Genomic DNA, 16,344 nt, shown 5'->3' with positions numbered 1-16,344 from the left:
TAGTGCGGTTTACTTTTAAACATAAACGGCCATAAACTCGACATAAATGTCCAAGTGCGACAGTATGCCCCTCTCAACGAGCAGAAGCGGCGTCGGCTACTGTTAGCCTAAACAGTTCACTTCTCCCTGTGCCATAAAGTTCAGGAAAAACTTCCCAGAGCTCTACTTACATCTTTGGGTCCCTGCTTGGTGTTGAACAGGTTGAATCGCTGGAGTCGCGCTTTCATCCCATCAGCCATAAACTCCGTATACACGGCGAATGTTGTTAAATTGTTCAAAGACAAAAAACCCTGCTCCAAAATTATTTCATTGCAAAATTAATCTAGCTCCCAAACTCCGAGGAGCCTGAGATTAAGCGTCAAATTAGCCAACAAGTGTCAGCGCAACATCCGTTTTTTACCTTCCAAAGTAAGACCACCCAGTCGTTTTTTACACATTCTCCCTCGCACGTGACACGGGTGGTGTGCTTGTTTTGTACATGAAGCGGAGTTTCTTCCGTCTTCAATCCGGGTAACACAAAAAAATAATGCGGCTAAATCCACCAATAAGAGGAAAGACCCTCACTCAAATCTCCAGTGGGCGGTTGCCGGCAGAAGTACAGTAATTGCACCGTTACACTGGGCAATAAATATAAAACATTTCCTGTGTGGAACACACCCAAACAGAAGAACAAACCACCTGGGATATACAGTACAGTATTTACAACCGTACAACAACTTGCAGTTATATTATGCCTAACTAGTTCATACATTTTATTTTATTAAACACTTTTTATATGCATTTTTTAAGATTGGGGTGTGGTTGTTCAGTTTTAATTGAATGGATTTCACAAATTTAAAGGACTGCCATTGGAGTGACACAAGTGTCTGTTTTTGGAATCCCCCATTTGCAATATAAAAATAACATTTTTATGATCTTTGCCTTCTTTGAGTTGGACAAATTTGGCCTCAATCCAATTTTCCTGCATGGAGTAGGCATGTTGCACTCCAATGCAGTTTGGGTTAATTGTAGGCTCTAAATTGTCCATCTGAATTTGAGTGTCACTACTTTTTTTTTTTTTTTTTTTTTTTTTACATGTGCCTCTCAGTGGACTGGCAACCAGTCAAGCGTGTACCCCATTTCTTGCACAAAAATCATCTGAGTTACGGTCCAGCTCAACAACTCAAATGAAGACAAGCATTATAATGGATGGCGGATAAACACTTCTAAATCATACAAAAATAATGTTTGCGTTATGTAAAATAATCCCTCCATCCATGCATCCATTTCCCGAACCGCTACCTCTCACATAATCAGCATCCATCAAATTTTATACTGTACAACGATGAAACGCATCACAGAATTTACTGTCTGATGGATTTACTGATTTCTGATTACTGTGATAAGAGACCATAATCTATTCAGTAGACCGTTTTTATTAGCCTCTTGACAAATGGAATGACAAAATAAATAACGGGAAAACATATACTATCAATGTACCAATGTATACTTAAGAAAACGAAATCAATTTGTTCGTCAGATTAATACTGTATTCACTGTGCAACTGGAATTGAATGAAAGAAAAAAAATGCCGGCAAACAACAAGTAATAGTGACATCTAGTGGTTACTTTAATAGTAATTTAAAAAATTTAACAAACTAAATTTTACAAGCGCACCACTAACCGTCACAGTAAAACCTCAGCTCAGTCAGCATCGAAAGGGGTAATTCCCCTAAAAAGTTTGTGTCTGTGTGGGGTTTTTTTTCTTCAATTTTTGTGATGTCACCATATAAGATGGCAGTAATGGGCACAAGGAAAAATATGATCAACAATTCAATTTCAGGTAGGTAGATAAACATGAGTTAAACTTGTTTGAAGATAATTGCTCAAAACATGCGCAAGGCTGAGAACTGTGTAGTACTCAATTCAGTGTTCGTAACTTCGCCTCTTCTTCACTATATAACAACTGAGCACTTTTGTTCTACGACAACAACTTGCAGTAAGGTAGCTAGCAATGCCAGCACCCCCAAAAAATACATCTTCCGTGAAAGCCACAATTTACAGAACAGCTCTGTGTCGTTATTTAAATTCCCAGGTGTTCCTCAGAACATACAAACACAACATCCAGGGGAAACAAGCATAGATATAAAGATGGCGCCGTGAGAGTGGCTGCCTTTCCAGCAGCTCCTATCCACAATTTTGCTGCTGTAAATTGGGAATTTCTCCATTGTGAGACAAATAAATGTTGTCTTATCTTATCTTATCTTATAAAGGCAAAGGAATGTTTTACAGACATATTAAGCAAGATGCCATCAGCAGGCGCACAGGCCACCGAAGGACCCTGATACAGTCTTGCAGCTCGATCAACATCTGGTACCGACACCGGACGTTAGTGTGACATCCCGGTGAAAAGGTCATTTGGGGGTCGCAAGATTGGAGCCTTCTTTTGGCTCATTATTTCTTTGTAAATATGTTTACAGGTCTGTGTGTGCATTTTTTAATGTGACATTGGTATGCTGCTGATTAAATTTTAGGTAAGCGTTCAAAGCCTCACAGCTGCGCCCAGGGACCACAGAAACCTCTGTGTGTGAGTGTGATCAAAACCAATGTCAGTGACAGAGTAGTGTGACAGGTGGTCAGCCCTCCCCCCTTCTCCCTCCACACACCCACACACTACCAAACTGTACAACAAACATCACAAAAGCCGCAGGGCCACAGGAAATAGTCTCCATAGTAACATAGTTGGACATCCTGCTTGGTACAAATAGTTCTGAGCTTGTACTAAACACGAAAAACCCCCAAACCCAAGACAAATATCAAAACAATACGCAGGCTGTGTTAAGATCGTATAGCAGGATAAGGCCAATAGTATTCCTAACTAGTATTCCTCTCCTACTTTGTACTAAGTAGCCAGTATTGTGGCACTTATTGGGAGTACGCACTTGAAGTGGTCGACAGTCAATTGCAAGGAACATTGGCAAAAAGTAACCGCACCTTACAGATGGTTAGAGTCTTTGGTTTACCTCAGAAGCATGTTTTTGGAATGTAGGAGGACACCTAGCTGCTTGAGAAATCCCATGCAAGCACAGGGAGAACATAACAATTTGTTATAGATTAAAATAGGGGTCTCTGAGAATAGACACCTGTGGAATACCACATGGAGGTACTGTGCATATAATGGGAGTACTGTAATTCTTAAATAATATAGTGCTAGTGTAGTCAGTTATGGTAAAGCTGATATGAAGCATTCCAATGACAGAAAAAAAACGTTTGTACTCTAGTGATACTGTTTATGTATACACACTGACATGTTTACAGTGCACCACACAGGTAATGTTCATGCTGGCTGCATGCTACCTCATTGTTACGTATCATAGGCATGCATAATACAGTATTGCTCATAAACTAAGAGCACTGAATTTTCACTCTGAGTATTTGGCATTTGACAAAATTTCAAAGTTGTTATTTTTAAATAAGATTATTTTAATGTATTTTAAAGAGAGGAAGAATGCAGCAGAGTGGATGAATGTTTGACGTGTACCTCAGTTCTGTGGTTTGTTTCACTTTGAATAAGTTTGGACAAATCTCTCACCAAGTGTTTCAAACTCCTCCAAGTAGCAATGCTGGAGCTCTAAGAAGACCTCTGTTGTTTGTTAATTTGAGCAACAGCATTGGCGGTAATTTATGGTACTCCAGAAAGAGCACCAAAAAAATAACACATTTGGTGAGCTTTACAGCGAACAGATGTAAACAAGAGTCAGTCTTTTTTTTTTTCACTGTACAGCTACACATACATTTACCTTGTTGCTGTCCTGGCACTTGAACACGTAACAGGCACAGGATGGAGCATCTCTGAGCAGGCATCCAAAACTGCTAGGCTCCTGGCTATTGTGAATGAGCTTGGTCACCTGGTGGGGTGGGCACTCAAACAGCACAGTGTGCGTCAGGGGGTCCCAAAGCAGCCCTTCGGTCCGCACACAAACACACCGCACCCACGACGGCGACACGCATAGCGACACAGTTGGACCGGGCTCCTGTGACCTGCTAATGTTGGCCACCACCCAGGGTAGCATCGCCATGGTGGTCATACGGTGGACCGGGAGAGAGCCGATTAATGTCAGTTTGTACTGCGCTTCCTCCACTGCCTCCTCCATCATATCGTCACAAATTGTCTCAGAAGAAATGGATGGATTGTACTCAGAAGATAAATGAACCCCACGGGAGATATTCCTTGTGGGTTTCACTTCAAAATAAAGTCCATTCATGGTTCTTTCTGCAAAGTAAAATAGGGGGAAATTACTCTTTAAAGGAGCACACACAGACTGAGACTGAACAATTAATCAAATTCAAATCAACTAGCAAATGTAACAGAAAACAATTTTCAAACACCAAAGGCAGCAAATTTTCCACAATTCACAGGGTGCCCCCATAAATATTTTCCAATTTGCTGCCCTTGACAGTATTTGGAAGCGCAGGGGGTTGATGGGTGGTCATTCAGAGGGTGTGCTGAAATGATCACCTGGTGTTGTTTGCACTTAACACCGTGACAAGGGCACGCACGCACGAATGCCGGGATCTTATTTAGAAGCAAATGAAGGTCGATCTCCCCTTCAACATTGACAAAATATGTCAGAATATCTACAATTCCCTCATGAATCGACTCGGAGAAACAACAATTCTGTAATTATGAAATCATATAGGACAGCATCATGATACTCATGATGTCCACAGTAAAATCTTATGTGGCATAACTGTCAACAACCCATCAAAAAGATGCTATTTAGTAGTACACATGTGCTACCATAACTTTATATTCTGCATCGAATCGTCGCCTTGCAAATAACATGTTTTAAACAATATCGAGAAAAAAAACATTCGGAAATGTGCAAATCTCTTTCTCTGATCTCCTTACTTGTTTAGTTTTGACGCGGAACCAAGAAAGCCGAGTCGAGTCCAGAGATCCCGCGGAATTCGTGATCCCGTGAACACAACCGCGTAAACGAACCAGAAGGAGAGAAGGAGACGGTGGGGTTGGTGTTGTGTAGTAGTGATTAGTTGAGTTAAATTTAGGTTCCTCTCTGCCTCCAGGAACCACCAGGCCAGGACACATGACGACTGCGTGGAGCCTGCGTGCACAATACTCAGGGCACGCCCACGGATACCCAAGTCAAGTGTATACAGCACGATGCATTATACAGACAGTACACCAGGGGTGTACTATCATTTATGATAATGAAGTTTTGATGAACAAAAAGAAGTAATAATTAATTACGACGTATGATGACCGATGTCTTGGGGGCTTTGGATATCAGCTGGGGTTTTATTTGTTTTTTGAATTGCCTTGCAGTTTGTATATGGCTAAAACTGACACATTACGAGGGCCCCCAAACAAGTGTTAAACAACTTTTGAGCCAAGGTATCTCGTCTCACTGTACTCAGAATCTTATTTAATGAGAGATCTAGTTTAGTTGAAAATAAAATTCTGTTGTATGAGTAGCAACAGGTGGGCAAACAGCTTAATTGTACCTTCTGTCATCCAGTGGACGAGCACTCAGTTGTTCTGCCTATCACAGTACATCATTGTCATAGAAAGATGATCAAAAGCACATTATAAGTAGGCAATATTTTTTTTTTTTGGAACAGTTCAGTGAAATGTGATCTTTTCTCGCTGCCCAACTGATGAAATTTCATGGCACAGTGGTTGGAACTCATGATGTATTTGCATGCCTCTTTAACTATGTGAACTATCTGCATGTGAAATATTTATCATGTAGTCTATTGGATACCGTCAATACCATTACTATCAACACCATTACTAAGTGTGTTAGAGAAAGAAAAAAGATTATATTAAAAATATAAATACAAAAATATCAGGATCAACGGAATAAAATATGTTTATTACCACAGTACACAGAGAAAACAGGAAAGGCTATCTGTTCATGTGAAAGAAGACTCAATAACTTCACGACACATCGTAACAGCTGAAAATGTACGGTGTGCATCAAGACAGTTGAACAACCGACCAAAAAGCTCCAGAGCCCATTTAAATTAAGAACATAAAGAATACTAAGTCTGTTAAAAAATGACCTACTTAAAAATCTTTTAAAGTTAATGTAGCTTTTGGTGTGATTCAAGCCATAAGGAATGTTGTTCTAGTCGCTTCTGGTCCTCTGGTCTGTGTGACACCAAATTTGTAATCAAGACAGACATAATAACATTATGTGATTGAACACATCAGTTCTATTCTGGCTTTGGTTGCAGTTTGTTCTTCTGTGGCTCAAAGAAGTTTTCAATGATGGCCTCAACTAGCTGGTCCAGTTCCTTCTTCAGGTGCTCCAAATCACTGTCAACAGATTATGTCATTATGCCAGAATGAGCAAATTTGTCTGACATTAGTTGGGTGTGATTGTACTTTTTGTACCTGTTACCAGGGGCTGCACACAGCTCGGTGTAATATTTGATTTTGGGTTCGGTGCCGCTGGTTCTCATGGTGGCCACGCCCCCGTTGGAGAAAGTGAATGTGATCATCTGACTGGAACGGGAGGTGGGAAGAATCTGGGGACCAGACAATGTGGCAGAGAATAAAGGATTAAGGATAAGGAAGAAACCATTTTAAAAAAGAAAGGCATTTACTCAACTACACGTAGTACAGGGTGTGGGGGGGCCTATATTGGTATACTGGTATTTTGTCTTCCTGCGACTCTGCTGGTGACACTGTGACACGAAGCTCAGTGGCTACTACCCTCTGAAAACATCTAGTTGGAATACTCGCAATGATGAAATACCGCTCATCGTTTGTTAGGTGTTGTCTTTGTCTCATGCCGTCAAAAGGTGAATAGTGGGTGTAAGAGGTCTGTTTTATAATAAAATAATTAAAAAACATGTTTTTAAATTGAACCAGGAAATGTTTTGGTTAATTCAGGAATCAAACACCTGTTGAGAGATCCTCTGATGTGCTGCCGGAACATTATCTAATTTTACTTAATTGGTCAGAAAACCAAAAAAAGTTATTTATTACAAATGTGTCTTTGTCCCTTGATGTAGAATGCCAGCAACGTAGAGTGACAAGAAGAACAATTACACACTCCTCCATTACTAGATGGTAGAAAGTAAAATTAACCAGTGCATCAAGCTGTTGCCATTCACAGAACAGAATAAAAGCTTGTACAAAATAAAAAGCCCCAGATTTTACAGTGAGTACATAAATTTGTACAGACAATTGAGAGGAGACCATTATAATTTCAAGATATTCTTCCATCCATTCATTTTCTAATCCGCTTATCCTCACAAGGGTCGCGGGCGTGCTGGAGGCTATCCCAGCTGTCTTCAGGCAGTAGGTGGGGGGGAAAACCCTGAATTGGTTGCCAGCCAATTGCAAGGCACATATAGACAAACAAGCATTCGCAATCACAACCACACCTCTGGACAATTGAGAGGGTTCCATTCATCTGTCATGCATGTTTTAAAAATGTTTGAAGAAAACCGCAGTACCCGGAGAAAACCCACACAGGCATGGTGAGAACATGCAAACTCCACACAGGAAGGTCGGAGCCGGAATCAAACCCTACACCTCAGCACTGTGAGGTGGACGTGCAATCCAGTCGACCGACGTGCTAAGCAGTCAACCACCGTGCCGCACGATATTCTTTTTTGACATTTTTCCTTGGTATTGTGCCGTTAAATTTTTTTGCCGTGGCTTATTAAATTTTGGGAAACACTGGTGTGTAAAATTCAGTTGCCAGTGTGATTGTCTAGAAAGATTTGAGGTGAGGTATTGTCTGAGGTCTCAGCAGCCTCTTGAGTTTTTTTCACATTTTCGGTGATGCTTTTACCTACATTTTTTTTAAACAAACAAGCATCTATTACCTCATATAGCAAGTGTTAAAAAAAAGATAATAATAAACAAGGTTAATACGTACAGCCTTGTTATCAGGCTGGTTGCTGTCGTAGCCGGTGGTCAAGTCGCGGACAGCAGTGATAGAGAAGGGACCACATTTACTCGGGTAGGAGTCCTTGCCGCCGCTTCCGAAATTGCGCAAGCGCTCAAACAAGCTGCGGATCACAGCTTGGTCATGGCATATGAAGTAGGAGTTCTTACTGAGGTGGTAACCATACCTGAGAGAGAGAGGGCGTGAGAGAGAGAGTGACAGAGTGTGAGAGAGAGACAGAGAGAGAGTCGATTCGCTGTAGCAGCTTGCAGTCCTAATGTCACATTGACAGGCCACATGTCTTCAAGCGGTATTGCTATGGGTTAAATAAAGGACAGAATTACTTTTGCAAAGCTGAAAACAATTAAATATTTATTTATGTGCCATAGTTGTAAACTTTCATTTTTATGTATTAATTTTTTTAACGTTGCTTGTTTGCTATTGATTAATCCACTTCAGGCATTTTCATTGAATGAAAATTGATGAGTTTTCGAGTTAAGCTACTTTGGCAGCAGTGCAAAGTGCTTGGCGGGGGTACTATTCAAGGTCTAACTGTGTAATCTTACTCTTCATAGATGGCTGTGAGTTGCTGAGAAAGACTCTTCTGTTTAGCAGCCAGGTAGGAAACCATCTCTCCTGCTATCGCAGCTGCGCTCACTCCGTCTTTGTCCAACACTGAGGCACTGCACATGTACCCTGCAACACGCATGCACGCACACGCGACGTGCAATGCAATTTGATGACTGTTGCTGCTTTGACTTTCAACACAATACACAGGATAGAGCAATGTGCTGTAACAGCCATATTCAGTTTAATCAGGTTCTGAAAGTCATTCTGCTGGTATAATGACAAAAGATGAGCCATCCATTGTCTATACTGCTATTCTTATTCAGAGTGGTTGGGTAGATAGAACCTATTGTGTTTTCTTTCTTTTTTTTTTTTTTACTGCCAACCATCATCATGTATGAAGTGATACAATTGGCTCTCAAAGGAGGACTTTCCAATTCAAATGTCTGTCAATGATTTGTAACGACTGCCAGCTCGTTTTAGGTCTTGTGAAAGAAAATCAACAGTTGTGCTAAATCTAAATCACATGGACACTTGTGAGGTCACAAATAAAACTAGCTTGTGACATCAGAAGCAGATCAGGATTACTGTAATTGAACACCACAAAGACCGAATCAGGAGATCCCCTCTATTACATCATTACCTCAATAGGTTGATTGCCAAAGTCATTATTAACTTAGTGTCACAACATCAATAAAATACTTGATAAGAATGCTAAAAAAATGGTGTTTTTTTTAAATTTATGTTCTCATAGATCTCAGTAATCAAAGTAAAAATATCCACAAAGAAACTGGACTTTTCTGGTTTGGTCAGTTTCTGTTTTCTGTAGTTTGGCAATATATGCTGTTAAGCTAATAGTGTGAGCGTGAGCGTGTGCGTTTACCGATGGCCTCCTCAAAGGCAAACAGAACAGTCTTGCCTCGATCCAAAAGGTCTCGGGCTCTGTTTCCCATCCATTTGAACCCTGTCAGTGTTTCCTATTTGAAAGTCGCTACAAATTAAACCAGTATTTCCAAGTGAAAGGCCATGCCAAAAATGGCATTTTTGAGATTCGTATCCGTTACCTCAAAGTGAAAGCCTTCCTTGAGAGCGATGGCACGCAGAATCTTGGATGAAACGGTGCTGGCCAACATGTAGACGTTTTTCACAGCACCAGCATCGGGGATTTGCTCTTTCCAACAGTGGAACATCCACCAGCCCAGTAACGCTCCCAGCTCATTACCGCTGAACACTCGCCACTGTCCACTAGCAGACAGGAAGAAGACAATGTACACTATATGCCCAAAACATTTTTACCTTTCTGATGATGTCCACACTAAAGACAATGTCCAAATTATATTTATGACATTTCCAAATTAATTTAACCTCCAAAAAGAAAATCCATGCATATGCCGTGTGCTCACCCATATTGATCGTCGGCTTAAGATTTACCAATAGGTGAACTGTATCTGTAAATGTTTACTTCTACATATAAATCCATCCATTTTCAATACCACTTATCCTGTGTGCATCGAATGCAGATCCTAGCAGACTTCGGCAAGGCATACCTTGAAATGGTTGCCAGTCAAAGACAAAAGCTCTTTATAGACTATAATGTTAAAAAAAATTAAAATCCTGATTCATCATGTACGCATATAAACGCACCTTTCCTGCCTTTCAGCAACAGCCAGCCGATCAGCATCCGGGTCATTGGCCAACACCACAGTGGCCCGTTCCGTCTCAGCCAAAGAAAAGGAGAGGGTCTGCAAAGCACATACACAAATTCACAGCACCGACATAACATGATTGTCCACATGCTTGGGTGACTGTTCTGTGCATACCAGAACTCCCTCCCCCTCCTCTGGATTGGGGTATTTCACAGTGGGGAACTCTGGGTCCGGGTCTTTCTGTTCCTCCACCGCGTAAGGTGGGTGAAGGTCAAAGGCCTTGAAAGCTGACTGCACAAAGGTGTGGCCAACGCCGTGCACTGATGTATGTACAATTTTCACCTCAGAAGTCTTGTTTAATTCCCTGGAAGGAAAAAAAAGGCCCACACCCACTACTTTGAATGTGAGTGGGTTTTAACAATGTAGTGTGGCATACCTTGCATATGGGAACAACATATTTTGCATAGGTGTTAGCATACTTGAGTATATGGTGGTTTCATGTGCAAAACAGGCTATGTCCACAACATGAAGACAGGTACTTTAAAAAAAAAAAAAACAAAAAAAAAAAACAAGAGGGTTTAAGATTTCCCGTTGTGTTTACTAGTGTGTGTTGAGAGTATAACTATATTTTTTACATTACAAAGCTGAATTCAGATCCTTTTAAAATCTTGCCTGATCTAAGGAAAATTGTGGCTGGGGTTAGCAGCTGAAAAGTAAAGACAATCAAACAAAAAGCTCTGCATTTTGGCATTCTTCATGAATGGCATGTACATTTAACATGATGGTACTAATTCTTCATTTGTATGATATAATTTTAATGTGAAATGCATTTTAATGGGCAGCATGGTGGTCGACTGGTTAGCACATCCGCCTCACATGCAGTGCAGAGGTGCAGGGTTCGATTCCCGCTCCGGGCCTTCCTGTGTGGAGTTTGCATGTTCTCCCCGTGCCTGCCTGGGTTTTGTCCGGGTACTCCGGTTCCTCCCACATTCCAAAATCACGTATGGCAAGCTGATGGAACATTCTAAATTAACCCTTGGTGTGACTGTTTGCACAAATGGTTGTTCGTCTATGTGTGCCCTGCGATTGGCTGGCAACCACTTCAGACTGTACTGCGCCTATTGCCCGAAGACAGCTTGGAGAGGCTCCAGCACACCCACGACTCTCGTGAGGATAAGCAGATTAGAAAATGGATGGATGCATTTTAATGTGGACAATTCTTTGCTTTCGGTATTAAAAAAAAAAATCAAAAATAGTCCACTTGTTTGCTATTTATGTGATTACCTGTGAAGGCAGTGTTTCTGAATGGCCTTGAAGTAGTTTATGTGGATGTCCTGATAGGGGTCTTTGAGCAAGGGGCTCTTCAGGGCGCTCTCCGTATTCCAGGACTCTGACCAAGGTTCCAGATTTTCCTCGATGGCTTTGGCGATGCCTTTGTCATGAGGGGACACAATCTGGGCACCGTTGTCCCAGTACACCTAAATTAGAGGAAACAGTTCTAAAATGAGCACATTCTTAAAATAAAAACAAATATGTTTAAATGCAGTGTTACCTTGTAGCCATTGTCTTGTTTGGGGTTGTGTGAGGCAGTCACCATAATACCAGCACATAGATCGAGGTGTGAAACTGTGAAAGGCTAAAAAAAAATAACACCAGCAAAGATTAGCCTCATTTTCTCAAACTGGATTAAACATCTCAGCAGATGCATTCAAAACATAACTCTAAGGGGCACGCAAAGCCAAGCTGATCACCTATCCTGGATGTTATGTCATGTGTAGTCAAATGGCAGAAGTGTGCTTTGCGAATGGAATTTGCTCTTGCTTACTTTTGCCCCAGTTATCACGTAGCAGAAGTGTGCTTGACTGTGCTATACTGTGACATAAACTACGTTGGCGATGAAGTCATGAAGTCATTCCAGCAGTTGTAAAAAGGGAGAATGAAAGGGCACGTTACCACAAAGGGAGTAGGCGTGATGACAGAGAAGAGGTGCACAGGAACCCCTTGGCTGATGAACACAGCTGCAGCCAGTCGGGCAAACTGCTTGCTGCTGCCCCCGCTGGGAGGGTGGGCTCGGTGATCATAGCCGATCACCACTCCTCGCTCCTTGAAGTTCTCAAAATTTTCCTCCAGGTAGCGACAGAAGCCCTGTCGAGTTGAATACAAGTGGGCAGTATGACTTCAAATCAATGTTCAGCTCATTCCTCCACATAGACAGAAAAGAAGGCTTTTTATTGACCACAGAAAAAGAACACTTTAAATTTGCACCTTTTAAATGGTGATTTTAGAATAAAATTCTTCATCCTGAATGATAAAACATATCCTTTTCGTAATACATCTCCCAATCAAAGTTTGCACTTTATTAATGACCCAGTTCCTCCTCACTCGATTCCTACCACAAGCACACTTTCTTGCAAAACAAGATAACTCATTCACAAATCCTCCACCAAACCTTTGAAGGGAATTTGTTCTTGAGACGCATAAAGACAAACTAAAAAAATGTTTTGTCTGTTTGCCATGGGAATTTCAGACAAAATAGAACATGAACTAGCAACACAGGTGGACCGCCCCAATGTGTGTGTGCGTGTGTGTGTGTGTGTGTGTGTGTGTGTGTGTGTGTGTGTGTGTGTGTGTGTGTGTGTGTGTGTGTGTGTGTGCGCGCGTGAGTGTGTGCGCGCGCACGCAATAGGCATTAACTAACCTGTGTAGTCTGGATGATAGTGAGGTCATTCATACAAGCAATGCCGGGGCCCATGGCTGCCCTAAGACCTGCCGTACCAAACTCCATCCTGGATGAGAAATATTTCTTTAGCGTCTCGACGGCGCCATCTTTTAGCAGCTTCTCCACTGCAGACACTGTCTTTGGATTCTACGGAGTGAAAACACACATGTAAAAACAAAATGGTGACGTTTGGGTCAATATTTTGGCGTGCGCAGCAACCTTTGTGCCACTTTTCTGCAATGCCAATTTGAAATAAAATCCAGTAATTTAGAAAAAGGATGGACATTTTCAAACAATTATTTTATCCAATTCATCGAGTGATTGAAAAATATAATATAGACTTATTGATTATTAAAATAATGGTTAGTTGCAGGCTTTCAGCTTTAGCCAGGACCTGACTCAATTACCGTATGTCAGTGCTGACTCCTGGGGAGTCTGCGTCAATTTTCCAATGTGACCTTATTAGTGACATTCCTTGTCAATTGGAAGGCAATAAATGACTGCTTGTGCTAACCACGTGCTTGCATGCACGTTACACGTATTACACACAATGTGTATACCATCCATTGAACATTCCTATCTTCCGTGTCTGTTTGTACTAGGACAGCTCAGTGTGCTTTTCAAGAAGGATGGAGATGAAATAAAAATGCAGATCATTAAATGTTCTTGTTTTGTGTAATAGCAGCACAGTTACCTAATTATAACTAAACACCATGTTAGATAATGTTTACTTTAATTCCCAATGAGATTTGTATTTTTTTCTCGGTCATATGAGTAACACAAGTGGTGATGCATCCATCCATTTTCCATAGTCCTTTTTAATTGATTCAATAGTGAGCTTGAATATATCTCAGCTGTCTTTAAGCAAGAGACACGGTACACCCTGGAATGGTCACCAGGACACATACAATCAATCAGACTTTTATTCACACCTGAGAATTTTGAATGTGGGAGGAAGCCAGGTATGGCGAGAAAGCCCATGGGAATTTCTCCATTGTGAGACAAATAAAGGTTGTCTTATCTTATCAAGCAGTGGAGATCATGCAAAGGACGGCACGGTTTGGCTGGGGTCCTGATTCGAACCCAACTCAGACCTGTGATGCTAACCACAAGGCCACCGATGTTGATCCATTTCTACTACAATATTAAAACTAAAATTAAATTAATAGTGATTAAACAATTACAACAACATGAAAGTGTAATAACAACAGAATACAAATATAACATGCCTCTCAGCAGCAAACTCCCACTGAAATAAATTACGAGTAACTGAGCATGTCTCTGCAAAGGCAGAATTCATTATGTAGCTCTTGTACTTGCTCTGTCCAGTCAATGAGTGCAGTACACTTTTTATTTTTTACCTTTATGGGGGTTGAAAGAGTCCATCTAGTTACCTATCCAAGATGCCCTGCTGTGCTCGTACAGACAGGGACAGTTCGGGACGAATTAGTCGTCACCATGAGTTTGGCGATTAGAATTTATTGTAAAATACACTAATGACCCATGAGTTTAGAATTTAGAGTTTATCAATATAAATTACATTAAGGCCAGAAGCGTATAACACTAAAGGACCAGCGAACATTGGAGGAAGTAGCGTCCTCACAAAGTCCACTTTTTTACCACATGAGATGTTTCGTAACAAAATATCAGCATCTCCATAATGTGTCAAAAATACAGCGGACTTTATATGAACATCAGGAATATCACAGGATATCAAAAATTCCTGTGGTTGCTAACAGGTCAGCTGTCTTCATACCTTGTCATATTGCAGCCATTGGTTGACAGCTTGGTCCAGTTTAGCGTCTCCGGTTTTGGAAATACCGTTTTCCATGTTGGTGCTTTGGCCGATGACGGAGGGAAGATCTCTTCTCTTTGAAAGTGCAATCGCCATGTGACACTAGATAATCCACCACTCGGAAGTGTACACGCTAATGCGGATTCGGCTGCCTTGTCGAGCTGCTGCGTTCAAGTTGTATGGGAAAACACATAATTTCCTGTTTTTTGATCGGTGAGAACCGTCATATGAAGGCCAGCATTTTTGATACATAAGTACAAATAAAATATCATTGTGAGTTGTTAACATTGCCCGCTTGATATGAAAATCACACTTCATCATGCTTTCACTATTCTTTTACGTTACAAAGTCGGGGTGATCGTTTAAATATTACTGTCCACTTGAGGCGCTGTAATGAATGAATGAATAAATGTCACAGTTCCTCACTTGTTGCCTTCATTCTTTAACAAAAATGTGGTAATAACAATGATCGCAGCTTCTCGGACACACATAAGGTGAGCAAATTTATCAGTGCCATAATTAGAGGGTTGATATCAAAGTGCTCGTAGATTCGAGGTTTGTGAGGGGAGTTTGCGTATCGTCAGCCTCATAGCATAATTCCTCCTGTCACTTCAAAACAAGACAAAGAACAACAAATTCGCCAAACAATTAAACTCAAACTTTGCAAATTACCATGACCAATATGACTGAGAAGTTATACACACATATTTTTTGTTCGCAAGGACATTTATATTTTTTTCCATTGCTGTTGCAACATTTAATTAACAATTACTTAGGCCATTATTGTGGTAAAATGAAACATGAGTGCAATACATTTTACACAATTTTTTAACGAATACAGCATCAATTTACCGGTAATCCCAATTTCAAATTTGAAAGCAGGATTTAAAAAAAAGGGCGAGCCTTAAACGCATTCAAACCTCAACAGGTTAATTTAATGCGACCTTCTCTAAGCTTTTGAATGCAGATGTCCAACTGTTAAATTAATTAATCAATTAAATTGCACTTAATTGAACTGTGTTTTCTTTTCTCTTCTTTCTACCCACAATCTTGCTGCTGAAGGCTGTAAATTTCCCCAGTGTGGGACAAATAAAGGATATCTAATCTAATCTAATCTAATCTAAATGTTTCAGTACATTTTGCACAAGTTGCTGTACTCTAATGAGTTTAACTGCAAAATTCACAGCAGGTATTTGATCTTTGAATAAATAAATGTCCTGGTTCAACTAGAGCGGGTGTTTAAACAGTCGTCCTCATCATGCTGTTCATTCACATTTTGACATTATGAGACCAAGACACCTAACAATGGATCAACAGTATCGGTACTTGGCAGGCGGTTTGAGTTGTTTCTTCACGTTAATCTAAGAACTTCCTAAACCAAAGCTAAGGCTGTTTTAAATGCACAAGTCAAAGCAAAAAATTGCCCGAACGGCGTTCGTCGTATCTCAAAAAGTCAGTTGGCTAGTAGTTCAAAGCACTACTGTTGGCAATTCTACAGTAAAACAAAAATGTTTGTCTTTGTTTCCAAGTCCAAGCAGCAGAAAATGATTTAAAACCTGTGGCATAAAAACATTTATCTTTTAGAGCCAAGCTATTTTAGTTCAACAATGTGAGAAAGCAAAACAAAAAAAAACAAAACAAAAAAAAAAAAAAGGCCAATAAGCAACAATTTATTTTGTTAAATGGAGACAAACTGAATTAAAACGGGCA

At 40.6% G+C, this 16,344-nt stretch overlaps 2 protein-coding genes across 7 annotated transcripts in view; both read right to left on the bottom strand.

Annotated features, from left to right (window-relative positions):
• The window catches only part of tbc1d1 (TBC1 (tre-2/USP6, BUB2, cdc16) domain family, member 1), a 35,089-nt gene extending 30,005 nt beyond the window's left edge, over positions 1 to 5,084 (bottom strand). For 4 of the 6 annotated variants that reach the window (XM_019876663.1, XM_019876664.1, XM_019876666.1 and 1 more), the window contains exons 1-2: positions 4,892 to 5,084; positions 3,780 to 4,252 (exon numbers count right to left, since the gene is read on the bottom strand). In XM_019876663.1, the coding sequence (XP_019732222.1) occupies positions 3,780 to 4,244 (465 nt within the window). In that variant the 5' untranslated portion in view covers positions 4,245 to 4,252; positions 4,892 to 5,084. Of the gene's footprint in view, positions 1 to 170; positions 392 to 3,779; positions 4,253 to 4,891 lie in introns of those variants that run through there. The other 2 variants (XM_019876667.1, XM_019876668.1) reach the window with 2 other exon arrangements.
• A 765-nt stretch (positions 5,085 to 5,849) lies between these two features.
• pgm2 (phosphoglucomutase 2) lies at positions 5,850 to 14,808 on the bottom strand. The gene is made up of 13 exons (XM_019876669.1): positions 14,596 to 14,808; positions 12,819 to 12,986; positions 12,074 to 12,265; positions 11,673 to 11,756; positions 11,405 to 11,598; positions 10,295 to 10,484; positions 10,119 to 10,216; positions 9,539 to 9,719; positions 9,358 to 9,451; positions 8,474 to 8,603; positions 7,899 to 8,094; positions 6,401 to 6,534; positions 5,850 to 6,322 (listed from the first exon to the last, which is right to left on the bottom strand). The coding sequence occupies exons 1-13, from the start codon at positions 14,728 to 14,730 to the stop codon at positions 6,220 to 6,222; spliced, it is 1,899 nt and encodes a 632-aa protein (XP_019732228.1). The 5' UTR covers positions 14,731 to 14,808; the 3' UTR covers positions 5,850 to 6,219.
• Between the last annotated feature and the right edge of the window lie 1,536 nt (positions 14,809 to 16,344).

This window comes from Hippocampus comes, unplaced genomic scaffold (genome assembly GCF_001891065.2).
Source record: "Hippocampus comes isolate QL1 unplaced genomic scaffold, H_comes_QL1_v1.1 scaffold51, whole genome shotgun sequence".
NCBI lineage: Eukaryota > Metazoa > Chordata > Actinopteri > Syngnathiformes > Syngnathidae > Hippocampus > Hippocampus comes.
The sequence above is the reverse complement of the archived record's forward strand: the minus strand, read 5'-3'. Positions and strand labels throughout refer to the sequence as shown.

Bases quoted from the DNA above. Each gene is read 5' to 3' on its own strand.
- pgm2 (XM_019876669.1), bottom strand. From the start codon at position 14,730: ATGGCGATTGCACTTTCAAAGAGAAGAGATCTTCCCTCCGTCATCGGC. The intron at 12,987-14,595 runs GTATGAAGACAG...TTCACTCCGTAG, and splicing joins AATGGCTGCAATATGACAAG to AATCCAAAGACAGTGTCTGC. The intron at 6,323-6,400 runs GTACAAAAAGTA...ATCTGTTGACAG, and splicing joins TGTGCAGCCCCTGGTAACAG to TGATTTGGAGCACCTGAAGA.